The sequence below is a fragment of the Labrus mixtus genome, chromosome 9 (assembly GCF_963584025.1).
Source record: "Labrus mixtus chromosome 9, fLabMix1.1, whole genome shotgun sequence".
Lineage (NCBI taxonomy): Eukaryota > Metazoa > Chordata > Actinopteri > Labriformes > Labridae > Labrus > Labrus mixtus.
Window position 1 is genome coordinate 10,651,816 of NC_083620.1, and position 14,916 is coordinate 10,666,731.

The 14,916-nt window shown below is 38.4% G+C and overlaps 1 protein-coding gene across 3 annotated transcripts in view; it reads right to left on the reverse strand.

The window, feature by feature from the left end:
• The window catches only part of dscamb (Down syndrome cell adhesion molecule b), a 108,042-nt gene that overhangs the window by 15,936 nt on the left and 77,190 nt on the right, over positions 1-14,916 (reverse strand). For all 3 annotated transcript variants that reach the window (XM_061046222.1, XM_061046220.1, XM_061046221.1), the window contains exons 11-17: positions 11,804-11,983; positions 3,826-4,022; positions 2,530-2,626; positions 2,101-2,229; positions 1,781-1,948; positions 938-1,008; positions 160-403 (exon numbers count right to left, since the gene is read on the reverse strand). In XM_061046222.1, coding sequence (XP_060902205.1) covers positions 160-403; positions 938-1,008; positions 1,781-1,948; positions 2,101-2,229; positions 2,530-2,626; positions 3,826-4,022; positions 11,804-11,983 — 1,086 coding nt within the window. The remainder of the gene's footprint in view (positions 1-159; positions 404-937; positions 1,009-1,780; positions 1,949-2,100; positions 2,230-2,529; positions 2,627-3,825; positions 4,023-11,803; positions 11,984-14,916) is intronic.

Consider the following 14,916-nt stretch of genomic DNA (forward strand, 5'->3'; position numbering starts at 1 on the left):
GTTTTGAGAGATATTGCATCTAAAATGACTGGGTAAAAGGCACATTTTTATCAAGTTTGGTTAATCAGTTTAAGGTTATATTTATGTGTAGTAAAGCTCTATAATGACATTTAGAGAAAAAAATATAACATGTAAGATGTCCACTCAAGTTCGCCTTACCGTCCTCCAAGGTTTTGGTGACCACCTGCTGTGATGATGGCCCGGTTCCTGCCCTGTTAGCAGCCTGCACCACAACACTGTACTGGGTAAATTTCTTTAGGTTGTCCAGCGTGATGCTCTCCGTGGTGTCTCCTGTGGTGTCCAGGCTGATGATGGTGAACTGATGGCTCCCACCGGGGCTGTACTCCCTGTAGCCCACCTGGTAGCCGCGTATTACACCATTTTGCAGATGCTTCTGGGGAGGCTGCAAGATAAGGATAAGAAGAAGCATTTTAACATGTAATATTAAAGCACATATCACATTAAACTACAAAGGCAAGGCAATGTCTCTTGAATAAATGTGTTACATATGATATATTACTTAACTTATTTCTTGCTTAAATTGCTTTACTTCTATCATTTGCATGTATTTATAGATATTCAGGACCAAATCATTCTTTAGACCACAGACTATAAAATAAGTTCTAACTAGTTACAAATACTTCAAGTCACTAATGCATTCCATTTTCTTTAACTATATCTAAACCTTTAATGAAATATACTTTTTTAAAATTCTTTATTTAGATCAATATGTCTATACAAAGTATGCCAAGTTTCTTTGAGTTACATTTACAAATTGTACCTCTAAATGTACCTCAGTGGCATCAGAAAAAAGTTGACTTCTCTGACTCTTCAGTGTTTACTTGGTAGCCACTGTTACAAATGCAGAACATTCTACACGCTGGTGTCCATGTCCATGCCGCGGCTCACATTGATACGCATACAATTTGGACTTTACCTTCCAGGAAACCTTGATGCTCTGTGGGGAAGTTGGTTCCAGAGTGACATCCTGGGGCGGGCCATCTGGAGCTGTAAATAAAGCATATTGTTTTATAACTGTTGGAAAGGAAGAGATGATAATCCATTTAGAAAGCAAATCACTATTCATACCATTTAATATCACTAGATGGAGATACTGAGTAAGGTTCATACTGTCTCTGATTTAAGTACCCTGCAGTTTCTTGAACTCAATAATAAAAAGAAAATGACTTGAGACATTAACAACTCTAACCTTTGAAATAATGTGAGAATTGATACAGGTTTCTTTAATTATGAAGTTTATGGCTTTATTTTAGCAATGAATCCAGAAAAATGATCCATTTTAATGAGTGGGTATGCCTTTGGGGGGACATTATAGGCAATAGACATAAGTGAACACTGATGGAGTCGGCTAAAGCAACAGTGAACTAATCTGTTTCCTCAGATAAAAAAAGATGATGGCATCAATTTAAAACAACCATAAAATAATGATGACCAAGATGACTCAACAGGTTTGAGGGCCAGTAAGGAATGTGAACTAAAGTAGAGGAATGTATTTTCAATTCATTCAGAGTGTAATTAATTGGGTTAAAAATAGCCAATTTTACACTTCTAAAAAGGAAATTAAGTGGCTTTATAGATAGTGAAAAATCTTCTCAGCTTCAGACAATAATTCCCTCCATGTTTGCAATGTTAAGGTCATTTTCTGGTGATGACAATGTATCAGATTAAAATTTTACAATGAACTTCATAGTAAAACTGCCTTTAAATTGTGACAGAAATGTTATTAGACTTGATGAAATAATTATTAAAGCTCACATACCTGCTTCATCTGTAGTGATGGTGAGCTCATTGCTAGGGTTGCTGTTGCCAATGATGTTCTTGGCAACCATGCGGATGTTGTAAGTGGAGGAAGGGTGGAGGTCAATAATAGTGGCCTGGTTAAGCTGCGGTGACACATCTTTGGTTACCTGGGCTGATAGCCATGACGCTAAAACAAATACACGGGGAGATGTGAATGTTAGCAATGTTATTAATTGTTGATCATTACTGATAAGCCACATTTCAGTAATTTTTTTCAAACAGTATATTTATACATACAATAAAAAGACATATACAAGAGATTGTGTCTTAAACATGTACCTGATTTGTTCTTGCATTCAATATCGTATCCTGTGATGGGACTGTTACCATCAAAGCCCATGGTCCACCGCAGAGCTATAGTCCTATCTTTAACTTCCCGGATCTCCACCTCTGGAGGATCGGGTGGTTCTGAGGAAAAGTGTGAGGACAACAGCATGTTTGAACTTTTGAACTGTTTCAGTGCTGAAACAGAACTAGGTTGTAGGCAGACCAGATAGATGTATCATTTTGACACTGTAATGTTCCCTGTTGGAAATTATGATTATGCAAAAAACAGGGGTCACTATGAAAATCAATTCAGTTAATAAATGTAAGTAATAATAAAACCTTTATAACTGCTGGGGGGAATTTGGTCTTCTCTCGAAGGAATGAACAGAAAAAAGCAACTATGATCAGGTGAATTCAGTTTGAGACTAAAAGTAAGATTACCTTGTACTGTCAGCTGTATGATACCTCGGTCCTCACCAAACGAGTTGATGGCATGACAGGAGAAGAAACCTGAGTCCTCCCGAACAGTAGGCATGATCTACAGAGACACACAGTATATGCAGGCTATAACAGTATGTTCATAATGTGTTATTTTAGACCAATACATTTAAACCATTAAATGAAACTGTAAGGGAACGGATCACTATTTTATAGTGTAGGCTACCAGAAAATGTCCAGCTCCAATAGGTAAGAAGTATAAGTATAAGAAATGTACTGAATTAAATCATAAAATAACCACACTATATCATCGGACATTAAGGAAATATGCTAAGTTGAAGTGCTGGCTTCTTTGTCAGCAACTCAGAAAGTCCTCCTTCAAAGTTTTGATTCTGGTGCTGAAATGGTTTGTATTTGTTTCGACCAGAGAAGAAGGCGGTTTCACAGTAGCCCCACATGGCCTTCGGACCCTCGGTTTGCCAGGAAAACGGCAAACCAACAGGTGTCGCAACTTCTGCCTATCCCAAGAGGCCTTGGCATTTTTTCTAAAGGCCCTGCCACGCCAAGCAGGCGGCAAAGAAATAGTGGCGACGAAGGCCGCCTGTGGCAGCGCCTCACGTCGCCTCACGTCGCCTCACGTCGCCTCTTGTCGTGGCCAAAAAGTTGCACTAGAAAACACTGCAAAAAGACTACAGCCGACCTCCAACCACCACATACATTCTGCGCATGCGTGAGAGGAAATAACTCTCCGGACTCTCCACCAGGTGGCGGTAGTCCGTTGTTATGATACGAGAAGACTATTTTCACACCACATGTATTAGGTAGCCTACTAATCGAGAATAATGTCTGATAAAATGAAAGCATGGATACTATAGTAGCATGCTCAAGGGGCTTTCCTGAACCTGTGCTGGAGATAAATGAAACCTCCGAACAGCCAATCAGAGAGATTCCTATCACGGACCACCGATGATGAAATAGGCCGACAGGGGTCGACAGGTAGCGACAGAGCCTGAAACATTACAAAAACTAGGGCGACGACCGCTCAGAGACAGTCCAACTAGGACCGACGGCCAACGATCTCTTCCGTGTGTCAGGACCTTAAAAAGCTCATCAAAATACAGATACATGGTAAATCTAGGATAAATATCGGAGATGCTTCGGAGAAAATAGACAAATGAAGGGCTGGTTATGTACGCATAAAGAGAGAATTGCTTTATCTGAAAGTCTCATAGTTAGCCTCTAAAGATTTTCTTCATATGTATTTTTCATCATGCATTTTGCTACATTAATTACACTCACCACTAGCGTAGAGATGACTTCATCTGCCACTTCTTTGACAATGACCACGTATCGACTGGTTTCAGGGTTGATAATGCGTTCTTCTTTTTCCCAGCGCACCATGATGGGTTTCTCACCATGAGCGATGCAACTCATCTTCTTCTCCTCGCCCTGTGTGGCCAGAGTGGTGTTGGGGTACGATGTGATCATGGCCGGAACTGAACGGACAGGACACAGATTTGGGGTAAGAAGATAGAACGAGCATCAATAGTGAGAACAGAGGAAGAATGAAAGGAAGAAATGGATTAAAGATGTTAATAAAGAAATACAAAACATCATCCTTTTTCCACTGGATATCAACCTGTTCCTTAAACATCTTTTATAGAGCCATGGGTTTTTAAAAAAAAAAAATTATATAATATAAAAAACACACCACATGTGCATTCCTTTTAACTGTAACTCTTGTCTTAAAGTAACAAAACTCAATTTCTAATTTTCTCGTAATAATTACAACCATTTAAACCCTCCAAGGACCCATATGAACGTGCTGTATGTTTAAGTCTGCCTGTCTACCGCTATACTTGGAGATTGAAACAAAGCCCTTCAGGTGAGCCTGTGAGCCTGCTTTGATAATGACAGCAAATAGTAACGTGCTGCTCTTTAACATGCTGCTTTTTGAGAATGAGGCAGAGGAATAGAGAAGAAAGTGGTGACTCCTGACTGAACTCCCATCGGTCTGAACATGGAGCCTGTCTGGCTTTATGTCGTAACCACACACCATGCTCATTAGCAGCACATCCAGCTTGTGTGAGTGTGTGTGTGTCGCTCAGCAGAAATAAGTATCTGTTGTAAACGTCTCTCACCAACACTACTTACAGTCTGTACTGTCACTAACACAATTCCGGCTTTCATTCTTTAAAAAAAAAAAAATCTGTTTTCATGAAGTGGTCTCCTGATATAAAGCTAACTCAGACTTTGAGGTGACATTATAATAACATCTAAATGGTGAAGCTCCTGATTTGCAAAACACCATATTATAACTTCTCAAGTAAGAAATGTTCATGGGAATTAATTCAAAGCTCTAATCTGATGTGTCCCTGACATTATTTATTTTTTTCCTGTCATGATCAAATTAATCAGTGTGCAACATACAGGCCCCAAATTCCATATTGAAAAAAGAACAACAGACAAAGAAAAGCAATTATTTTAATAGTAACAAAAATTAAAACAGCCTTGTGAGCAGACGATAAGATAAAGGAACTTAGAAAGTACTGAATGGCATTTCTGAACATCAACAAATCCAATAATGTCCCCATTAGACATGAGAACAATGTTAATGTCAATGTCAGCTGGTAATCTAGTTATATATTTTGTCTTTCCCCCCCACCCCCAAGACTCCTCATTAAGCTTTATATGAATTAAATCATACTTTATCTATAGAATGTGTGACGACCCTGCTGGTTCCTGGGTGAAAAATGTTTGCTATTTCCCAGAGCAGAACTTCTCAAAGTGATGCTCTATATGACCAAGAGTTTTAACCTGTATTCTGTAGGAGTCCTGTGTTTGTCTAATGAAAGAATATAATGTACACTTTCTTTAAAATCTGTTTTGCTTTTAAATGGTTTTGTTTTAATTCAAGTTGAGTGAAAACAGCTCAAGTTATGGATAAAAAATCCAAAGGAAAAAAAACCCAACTAAAGTGATCGGAAATTTGATCCGTACTATTTATTCTAAAATGATCAGAGAGGCTTCAAGCTGTTCATAGGCAATCAGAACTGTTGTGCATGCTTTATTTGTTAATTAAGTTTCTCATTTATAATAAACAGGACAATATTTAGTAATATAGATAGATATAGTTGAAGCAGTCCTGTTTGCAGCATATAAAATATAAAACATGTACACATACACCAGCACACATACACATACACAATCCAAGCACATCTCACCCATACCCACGTACACATTCATACCCGTAAAAATTGTAAAATGTAATAAATACTCTATAAATAAAAATATAGGGAGTTAAAACATATACATTCATTATAAATTTCCCTGTATGTTCAGATTTGTTATAGAATATATGTCATTGTAAAGGATAGTAGTAGCAGCAATATGTGGAAGATACTTGGAGGATATGTGTGTGTGTGTGTGTGTGTGTGTGTGTGTGTGTGTGTGTGTGTGTGTGTGTGTGTGTGAGACTGTCCAAATGCCTGGTCCTCTGGACAAAGTGTCTACGTGCATGAGTATGACTGTTATATTGAGTGTGCATATGTATGAGTGTGTGTGGATGAGAGCGGCTGTGTCTGGTGGAGCTAAGTGGGCGAGCACAGAGAGCAGAAAAGACTTGTGCTCATGACACATCTCAGCCACACTACACGACGGAGGAGAGAGAGCGAGCATGTACCCCTGCAGCGCTAACTATGATCCCTCTGCCTCTCCCTCTCGCTCCATCTCCCTCCTAAAGCTCCCACCAGGACAGCGATGATTTAATGATGAGAGAGACCACTTTGATTATTCATACACAGCAGACAAGTCCGCTGGCCGAGCTGTTGTCTCACACAGATACACAACTATTCCAAGGTATACAAACATGCACATTTAGAAACACAAAAATACAAACACAGGCGTACTAGTCTTTCACAAATGTAGACTATGCAAGTGAAAGAACACAGACAAGTTTAAAAAAAAGCAAACAGGATGCGCTCCCACAAAATGAAAACCATAACAGAGGCAATGACAAACAATAACAATAACACAATTTTGTGTACAAACATGACATCCCAGATCCCACTCATATACTGAACACTCCTACTGTCAAATCATTTTGTAATTGTTTGTTTTTGCTTCACCCAGGGCCCTATGTTGTACAGTTTGCTCGTCCCATGAGTGAAAGGAATGTTAGACGACCACAAGTCTGTTAAAGTGCTTGAATTCATAATGAATCACATCATACTCTACTTGTGTGAATGGCAACTTCTCTAACAGTGTTTGAAATGCCCTGATGTGTTGAATCAAATCTTTTCTTAAGTACAACCTGGTTAAAGATGCTACAGACTGTTCTTGCTGAAATTTCAGTGCCTCACAAAGTATAGCTGACATTTGTATTAGAGATTTATTGGGATTTAAAAAAAAAAAAACTCAAATCCTCACTAAAGCTTCTCAAGCAACCAAATTAGCAACAGAGAGAAACCATGACACCATTGCCTTAGAGTATGACTTAAGCTGTTCAAAGTTTTCTTGATTGAGATAGAACCTGACTTATATAAGCTATGCTTCTCTATCTGTTGGACTTTTATCAACAAATGTGTACAGTAAAGGCAAATTAAAAGGGATAACTAGCACAGGCTAACACAAGTGAACAAACAGGAGCCCCAACATAAACAAATGAACACACACAAATGAAACACAACCTGGTTCTTTTCACATAGAGTACTTTCTTCTTTGATGCAACGTTAGGGTTATGACTATTGAATGTGTAAGTGTGCATCTATGAAGCCCCTGTGCTTGTGTGTGTGTACGTGCACTCTAAACCTCCACCCAACCCCCACATAATGGAATGTGTCAGATGTGGGACTGCTAACATTTAAACCTCATTTCTTATTCACTTGCAGCCCCTCCCTCTCACTCACTCCCAACACCATCATCCCCACCATTGCCCCCGCACAGGAAAGCGCTGATTTATTTTGCATTGCAACGATGAATTTTAAGTGAGTCCTATTAAAAGAGTCATCTCACCCCCTTTTCTAAATGTTATTGCTCCTTAACGGGAGCCTTTTTCTCAATCTAATTCTTAGGCTTTGACAGTGCAAGTTAACTTCAGCTTCAACCTAAACGAGTCTTATTTGCTCCAGAAAAGGCGTGCAATGACAGCACCTTAGGGTCTGTATGTGTGCTTCTGTATGAACTGATCAGACATGTATTGAACTATTACTCATTTCTTTTTGTCTGTGTGGGATTGTGTGCAGAATGTTCTAGCACATGGTATTAGATTATAGCTTTGTGCGTTTAGAGATGTCTCAATGTTGCTGTGACCTTGAGTGATGTGAGTAATGTACGGGAGTGAATATGTGACTGAAATGTGTTACATGCTCATGCATTTCAGATTGCTACCATGTGATATAGATTGCAGTATCCTAAATGTTAAACAATCGACACCGATCTTGGTTGTGCTTCAGTGGCCTGAGCTGACATGAGCCTCTTTGCTTCCATCTCATCTCGTCTCTATGCACCCACTGTGCAGCCCTAGCAGGGCCTCAGGCAAAACCTATTCTTTTTGATAGCCCATAATTGCTCGGTTGATGTATATTTTTTAATATCCAGCGATATTACAGGGGCATGGTAATAAAACACATGCTGGTAGGACAAAGTGTGAGTGGGAAGAGGGGAGACGAGGTAGAAAGAGAAAGCTAAGGGAGTGGAGCGAAAGGAAAGGGATGGAACCAACACAAGTTTGAAAGTGCATAGAGATGAGATGAGGGAGGTATACTGTAGAGGGATAAGATAGAAGTTGTTTTTTTCTTATCCTTTGACCAACGCCAGGCTTCCCATGACATGTCTAATAGGTTAAATGTCCAAAACATTTTTTTTATGGAAATAAGCACATTTTCACTGTAAGTTTTTTTCCTTGATGGTGCAATTGTTTAGAAATATTTTAAGGAAACTAGAAAATGCAACAATAAGTTAAAACAAAATATTAATGATTTCAATCAAAAATAATAACTGACAAAGTAGCTTCGTATTTCTTGCCCAAAAAACCCCCAAATCAATTATGTTGGTTATAATCTCTTAAATTTCAGCTAGCAAGCTAATAAACTAGCAATGCCTCATATACATGTACACCAGTCTATAGCATTTAGAGGAAACACAACTTTAAACCCAGAATAACACAGATGTTTTCCAAAGTATGATTGAAAGATCACTTCTGTGGGGAGGGGTCTGCATGAGAGGTATTACATTTTCCGTACATGTATGATTGAGGAATAACTATGTTTGAGTTTTGGACGTTTTAATTTGATAAAACCAGCTTTCAATGGGTATGCAGTCCAAACGTAACAGTCCCAATCATTAATGGATTGATTCCAGTGGATGTATCATATATTTATACATATATGAATGTTGTGATTTTCACAGGAGACAAATGGCGAAGGTTGATTTTCTTTTTAAATATATATCAAGTTTGATCTATCTGGGATTAAAACTATTCTGTCAGGAGTTATTCACCATAGCTAATAAATGATCAGATTTTATACAAATGTAAACGTTGTTACTGGCAACTAGAGATCAAATCCTGGAAGGAGCTTGCAGCAAATGAACAAGGTTAAAAATAAGTGAAGCAAACTACGTGTCATTTATCTTTTTTATCTATCTCTCATTGCATGAAATGTAGAAAAACAAAGACAGCAAGAGGGTGCAAATGAAAGAGAGAAACACACAGACAGCTCTTCCCTTGAGCCCTTTAGTCGGCTTCTAATTGTAGTATTGACTGATTGAAATGAGGCTGAAATGCACTCAAGAGTTCCAGCGTCTCAAAACACACACACGCACGCACGCACGCACACACACACACACACACACACACACACACACACACAGTAAATTACACAAAAAGAACACAATGCATGGATGCAAGAAATAAAAACAAATATGAAATAGTTATACACCTACAACCATACTTGCTGAAAAATGAAAATCGTGAAATGTGTATGAAATTCAAATGTGTAATTGTATACACGAACAAACACTGACAAATAGACATTATTGAGTTGGTTAATGTGTGGACAGTAATGACCTCCCCCTTGTAAACCACTCATGCGAGTCACTACACTTTAACAGAAAGCATCTTCAGTTTACTTGTACAGTTTGTGGTTTTAAGAGCATGAAACATGATCTGTTGATGAGGGACCAGCATGTGGCTGAGACAGCTTGGATTGACAGAGCAGCCAATAAAGACGATGAAGACAGCACAGTATATGAAGCTCCAAGAATTTACAGCTGTTTCTCTAAATTTTGATAATTGTAGATGAGGAGATGACACGTCAATGCTAACTAAATGATAAATGACAACAAGTTTTTAAATGACATTGCAAGAGAATTGTCATTCAGGAGAAAAGTGAAAGGAAGTCGTACACATATGTGATTTATTTCATAGTCAGTGTTATTGATTATGCCTTATTGAGGTGCTGTCTTAGAAGCATTCTTTGAATGGTATTAGTAATCAACGTGTGTGACATTAAGATAAGTAGGTAATTGCAAAACCCCAACCAGATACTAAAGTATCACAGTCAAATGATTTATACATTTTCATGAAATTCTAAAACAAATCAATTAGGGGAAGAATGTTTTTAATATTTGATGAGCTTTCAGTAATGTTAGCAATACAGTTACTGATAAGTCAAGTTATGAGTCAGCTTTTACTGTAAACAGTTAAGCTATCAAAGTTCTACTTAAGGGTTATAGCCCAATACTAAAGCCTTGAGCAACAGCAGTGTGTTCATGTGGTCTACATCCTTTCTTTTTTTGGTCTCTCCATCCTTAACTATGGTAGATGATTCAGATGTATAAAACTGAAACTGTGCCTATATATTCCCACATCTCCCACATCACTACAAAATACTCATTAAAAACCCAAATAAATCAATGCCTTTAACAGTATGTCCTATATAGGTATTGTGTTGCTACCCTTCAAACATAAAAAACATACTGTATGTCCAACAGCAGAGGGTTCTCAGCAGGGTGGAAGAGAAGGCGTTATCAAGGCGGCTAACTAGAGTCTGTGTGTGTGTGTGTGTGTGTGTGTGTGTGTGTGTGTGTGTGTGTGTGTGTGTGTGTGTATGTGTGTGTGTGTGTGTGTGTGTGTGTGTGTGTGTGTGTGTGTGTGTGTGTGTGGTATCTACCCACACACAAACACACAAATTTCATATCATATTGCTCCGTTCATATTTTTCTGAAGTTAAAACAATTAATAAATAGTTATGTTATTGGATTTAGAAATTCCACTTGCAGCCATATGAGTTAACCTTCTCCTGTTGGATATTTGAAGAAGAATTGTTTGCACAACCGTAGGTCATCGTGATGCATAGCAACTGGGTGCTACAGTCAGCATACTGACCTATGAAAACACACTGCTGCAGCCCTGACAGCTTCTTACAGCAGCATCTCCCATGTTCACTGCAAGGCTTATTACAGTAACACAAATATCCATGACATGCCAGCTGATATTAGTGATAACAAGTAGTGATTTGTCCAGAAGGAAAGTTATACACAAAATGAATTGGGTTGCTTCTCTTTGTACAGACAGTTCAGAGATCAGGGTCAGTTAAAACTTTTTTCCTATCAGACTTTTTTAAATTGGTGTGATGTCCTTAACTGTAAACAAAAATGTAACTAGCATCGACATGACGCAGCAGCATGCCCCTAGATCGGTCCACTGGGTAGCATTGTTTTTCTTGCATTTACAACATTTCCAGCATTGCTGCCATTTTCCAAATTCAAAGAACTCTACAAGCCAATTTAATCAGCTGCTGCTTTATAATTCGATGCTGAAGTATACACCAGGCTGGAGCCCCATTCGCGTTTGATTAGCCTACCATAAAAATTAGAAGCCACTTTTTAAATGGCCTGTTTGTGCACAAGTGCCATTTATTGGCCACACCACCTTGAAGACACCCAATCTCGCCCGCTCTGTGCTTTGCAGACGGGCCTACTGTAATTTTTGTCAGGAGGTTTTAGGTCTCATTCAGCGCCAGTTCTTTCCCTTCACTAGGTTGACTGAAAGTAAGTTTGAGACAGCATTTCCAATATGACAAATAGCCTACCATCAATGGGCTTCAAAGGTCTGCTTCAGAAACCAATGGTTGATATCGCCGAGACTAAGTCCATGGATATACAGTCTGTGGTTGCTTCAAAGGACACCTGACACTGCTCCAACTCATACATTAAAATACAGAATGATGACTAACCATTAGTTGTTATTGATCGTTCATCAGGCTAGGGCTCTTACTTTTGACGGTGAGGTACATGGACTTGCTGACATCAGCTCCCACGTCGTTGCTGACCTTACACAGGTAGAAGCCGCTGTCATCCTCCAGCACATGTTTGATTAGAAGCGAACCATTGCTCAGCAGCTGGACACGAGAGCCGCTGATCAGTTGGATGGGCTGAAACTGGGGGACACCGGCACCTGGTGCAAAGAGAGGGAGACAGTCAGACAATGTTGAAAGGACAATGAATAAGGTAAACAAACTTACAGTAGGCTACTTTAAATGTTTCTATTGGTATAGACCTACATGCTTTTATATGAATCTGTGCCAGAGGTGGGAAGTAGCAAATAACATTTACTTGCGTTACTGTGGAGTAATTGTTTTGGCTAATATTTAAGTAGACCTAGTTTTAAATATCAATAATTTTTCTTTTACTTAAGTAGTGTTTGTGTTAAGTGTTGTACTTTGCTACATTTAAAAAACACATCCGTTACTGAGTTTAAAAAAAATGCAGGCTTGCTATGAGTGATTTTACCTCATCGCACCGGAGCGACGAGAAGCAGAGACCTTTTTTTTTAGAGAGGCTCAGTGCTGAAGTACCTGCTGAAGGTGTGTTTAAGTTGATGTATCGTTGTCTTAAGTCCAAGATGATGAAACGAAGCGGGGCTGTGGCTCTGATTTATGGGCAAAGAAGCGGCTGTAAATGCTGTTTCTATCGACAGCGTAATCTAGAATGATCATAGAGTGCAGCTCCGCTTAAACTAGCAATAGGTCTACATAAATGTAATTCCTTATTGCCATCTCTTTATGGTACTTCTATTTTGAAGAATACCTATCAGGAAATTAGGTGTTTCAAGCTGAAGCAATGTAACAGAACTCAGATGTGTGAAAATGAAAACTTCAAACCAAACTGATTCAGTTAGACGCTTCAGCATAGCCTGCTAAGAGGTAAACACACAGTGATTAAAACATCTAATATAAGCTCATACAAGATCAATTTAAAGCCATAAATAGATTATTTTGTCTCTCAGGTTTAGTTGTACTGTAGCTAAATCAGCCTTTGATTACACAGCTGCATTGGAAACTAACCAGTCTCAAAATAATGAACTACAAACACTACAATACTCTTTAAACTGTTTATGAGTGAGACAAATACCTTGTCAGTATTATCTTAAATAGCTGAAACACTTCCATTCACAAAACAGCCGATTACTTGAACATTATAAGCCTTGATAAACATGCTGCTGGTACAAAAAAAGGTGTCAAAAAAGTGTAATGTCATCTATGTTCAATGTTTTTGTGCTATGGGCAAGTAAAGAAAATGTTTTTCTTAAAACACTTCTTGTTAAAGATTTTAGGTTTTGTGTTTTGTATGCAATATTAATTTCCTTTGTCAGTCACAACCTGTTTAATTGACAATCTGATCTACTTGAGGTTGGTATTAGAGTTTTTAAAAGACGATTTATAAAACATGATACAAGTTTTTGTTTTGTACTACAAAACTATCAACCTTTGTAGGTCATCAAAGTAATAGTACTTTTACTTATAGAATCATTTACTCTTTCCACCTCTGTCTGTTACTTTTAGTGTATAAAAAGATGTATAAATAAAATCTGAATTTTCACAGTAAGTTGACCTTTAGTGTCTTTGTGTGTGTGTGTGTGTGTGTGTGTGTGTGTGTGTGTGTGTGTGTGTGTGTGTGTGTGTGTGTGTGTGTGTGTGTGTGTGTGCGCGCGCGCATGTGTGTGTGGTTGTTAATGTGTGCATTCATTTGACCATGCGTCTGAAGTGTCTTAAATATCTAGGACAGAGATATTATAATGCTCTTTAAGTTGTATACTGCACACATCTGTAAAGAATTTGTATCTGATAAAGGAGTTTCCTTCAGTGGAATGTTTGTTTAGAGGTGTTGTTGGCAGGATGAGTGATGAGTGCCAGGAAATGCCTAAATGAGATGAGATGTCCTCATGTGCCCTGTGACATTATTTGGCTTCTTGACTCTCCTGGGCAGACGTGTTCAGTGATTCTGCAACTTGTTAATAAATAATTCTGTTTAAAAGCAAGTCAGTCTCAACGGCAAATTTCTTCATCATCAAACATATCATCAACAACGGAACTCCACATCACGTCTGTGTTTACAGATTTGATGACAAAGCCTGTCAGATTTAGGAAGGATTGTAAACATGTTTCTTAACACCGGGTCTAAATCCTTAAATCGCCCAAACAGCTGCTGAGCACAGTTAAGCAGGGCAAGCTGCTGGTGTGATGCAATCACAACAGACATAATGCTCATGTTTAACAAGACAGCAGATTGGTGCAGTGGAACTACAGGCAGAACAGAAGGAGAGCAGAGGCTTTGCATTGCTGTTGGCCTTCAGCTCGGGGATAGACCAGTGAGAATAAAATACATTTACTGTGGCTCAGCAAGGATATTGTTCTCCCTGTCTTTTAAGGTTTATAAATTCTCTTGTTTATTGTTGAATGTAGCATGTATACTTGTTACTAGACCCAGAAGATGTTGTAATAATGATTACATACATGGCCTTAAAACACATTTTTAAGTTATCTAAGACAAGGATGTCTAATGAAAAAGGATTGGATTTGTTTGAAACTAATGCTTTCCCAATGTCTTCACTCAAGCTGCATTTTATGTTCAAAACAAACGTGTTCTAGGCAACATTGGACTTGCCATCTTTGACATATTTTGACCTTTTGCCTGCATGTTATTAACGCCAACATTTGAATGAAAAATGATTAAATCACTTTTGCTTTTTTTTTTTTTTTTTTTTTTACATATTAACAATGTAGTATGCATGTTTTCTGCAATGGAAGTCTTACATCTAATAATGTACCAGTCGGACAATAAATTACAAGGCTAACATCTTTTAAGTGGACTGCCCTTATTATGATAAATGCATTGTATTTTACCTTGCTCATGTAAAACGTGGGATCTGAGCCAGACGTTGCATGATCTTGTGCTAAAGTAAGCATGTCGAGATTAGGCTATTTAGCGAGCTGTGGGTTTTGCTTTTAATTAAAATGAAGTCAAGTGGCTGTGGCTAGCAAAGGGTCAAGTGGTGACTTTGTTCCTGCTCCCTGTCTCTGATTTAGAGAGAGAGAGAGGGAGAGAGAG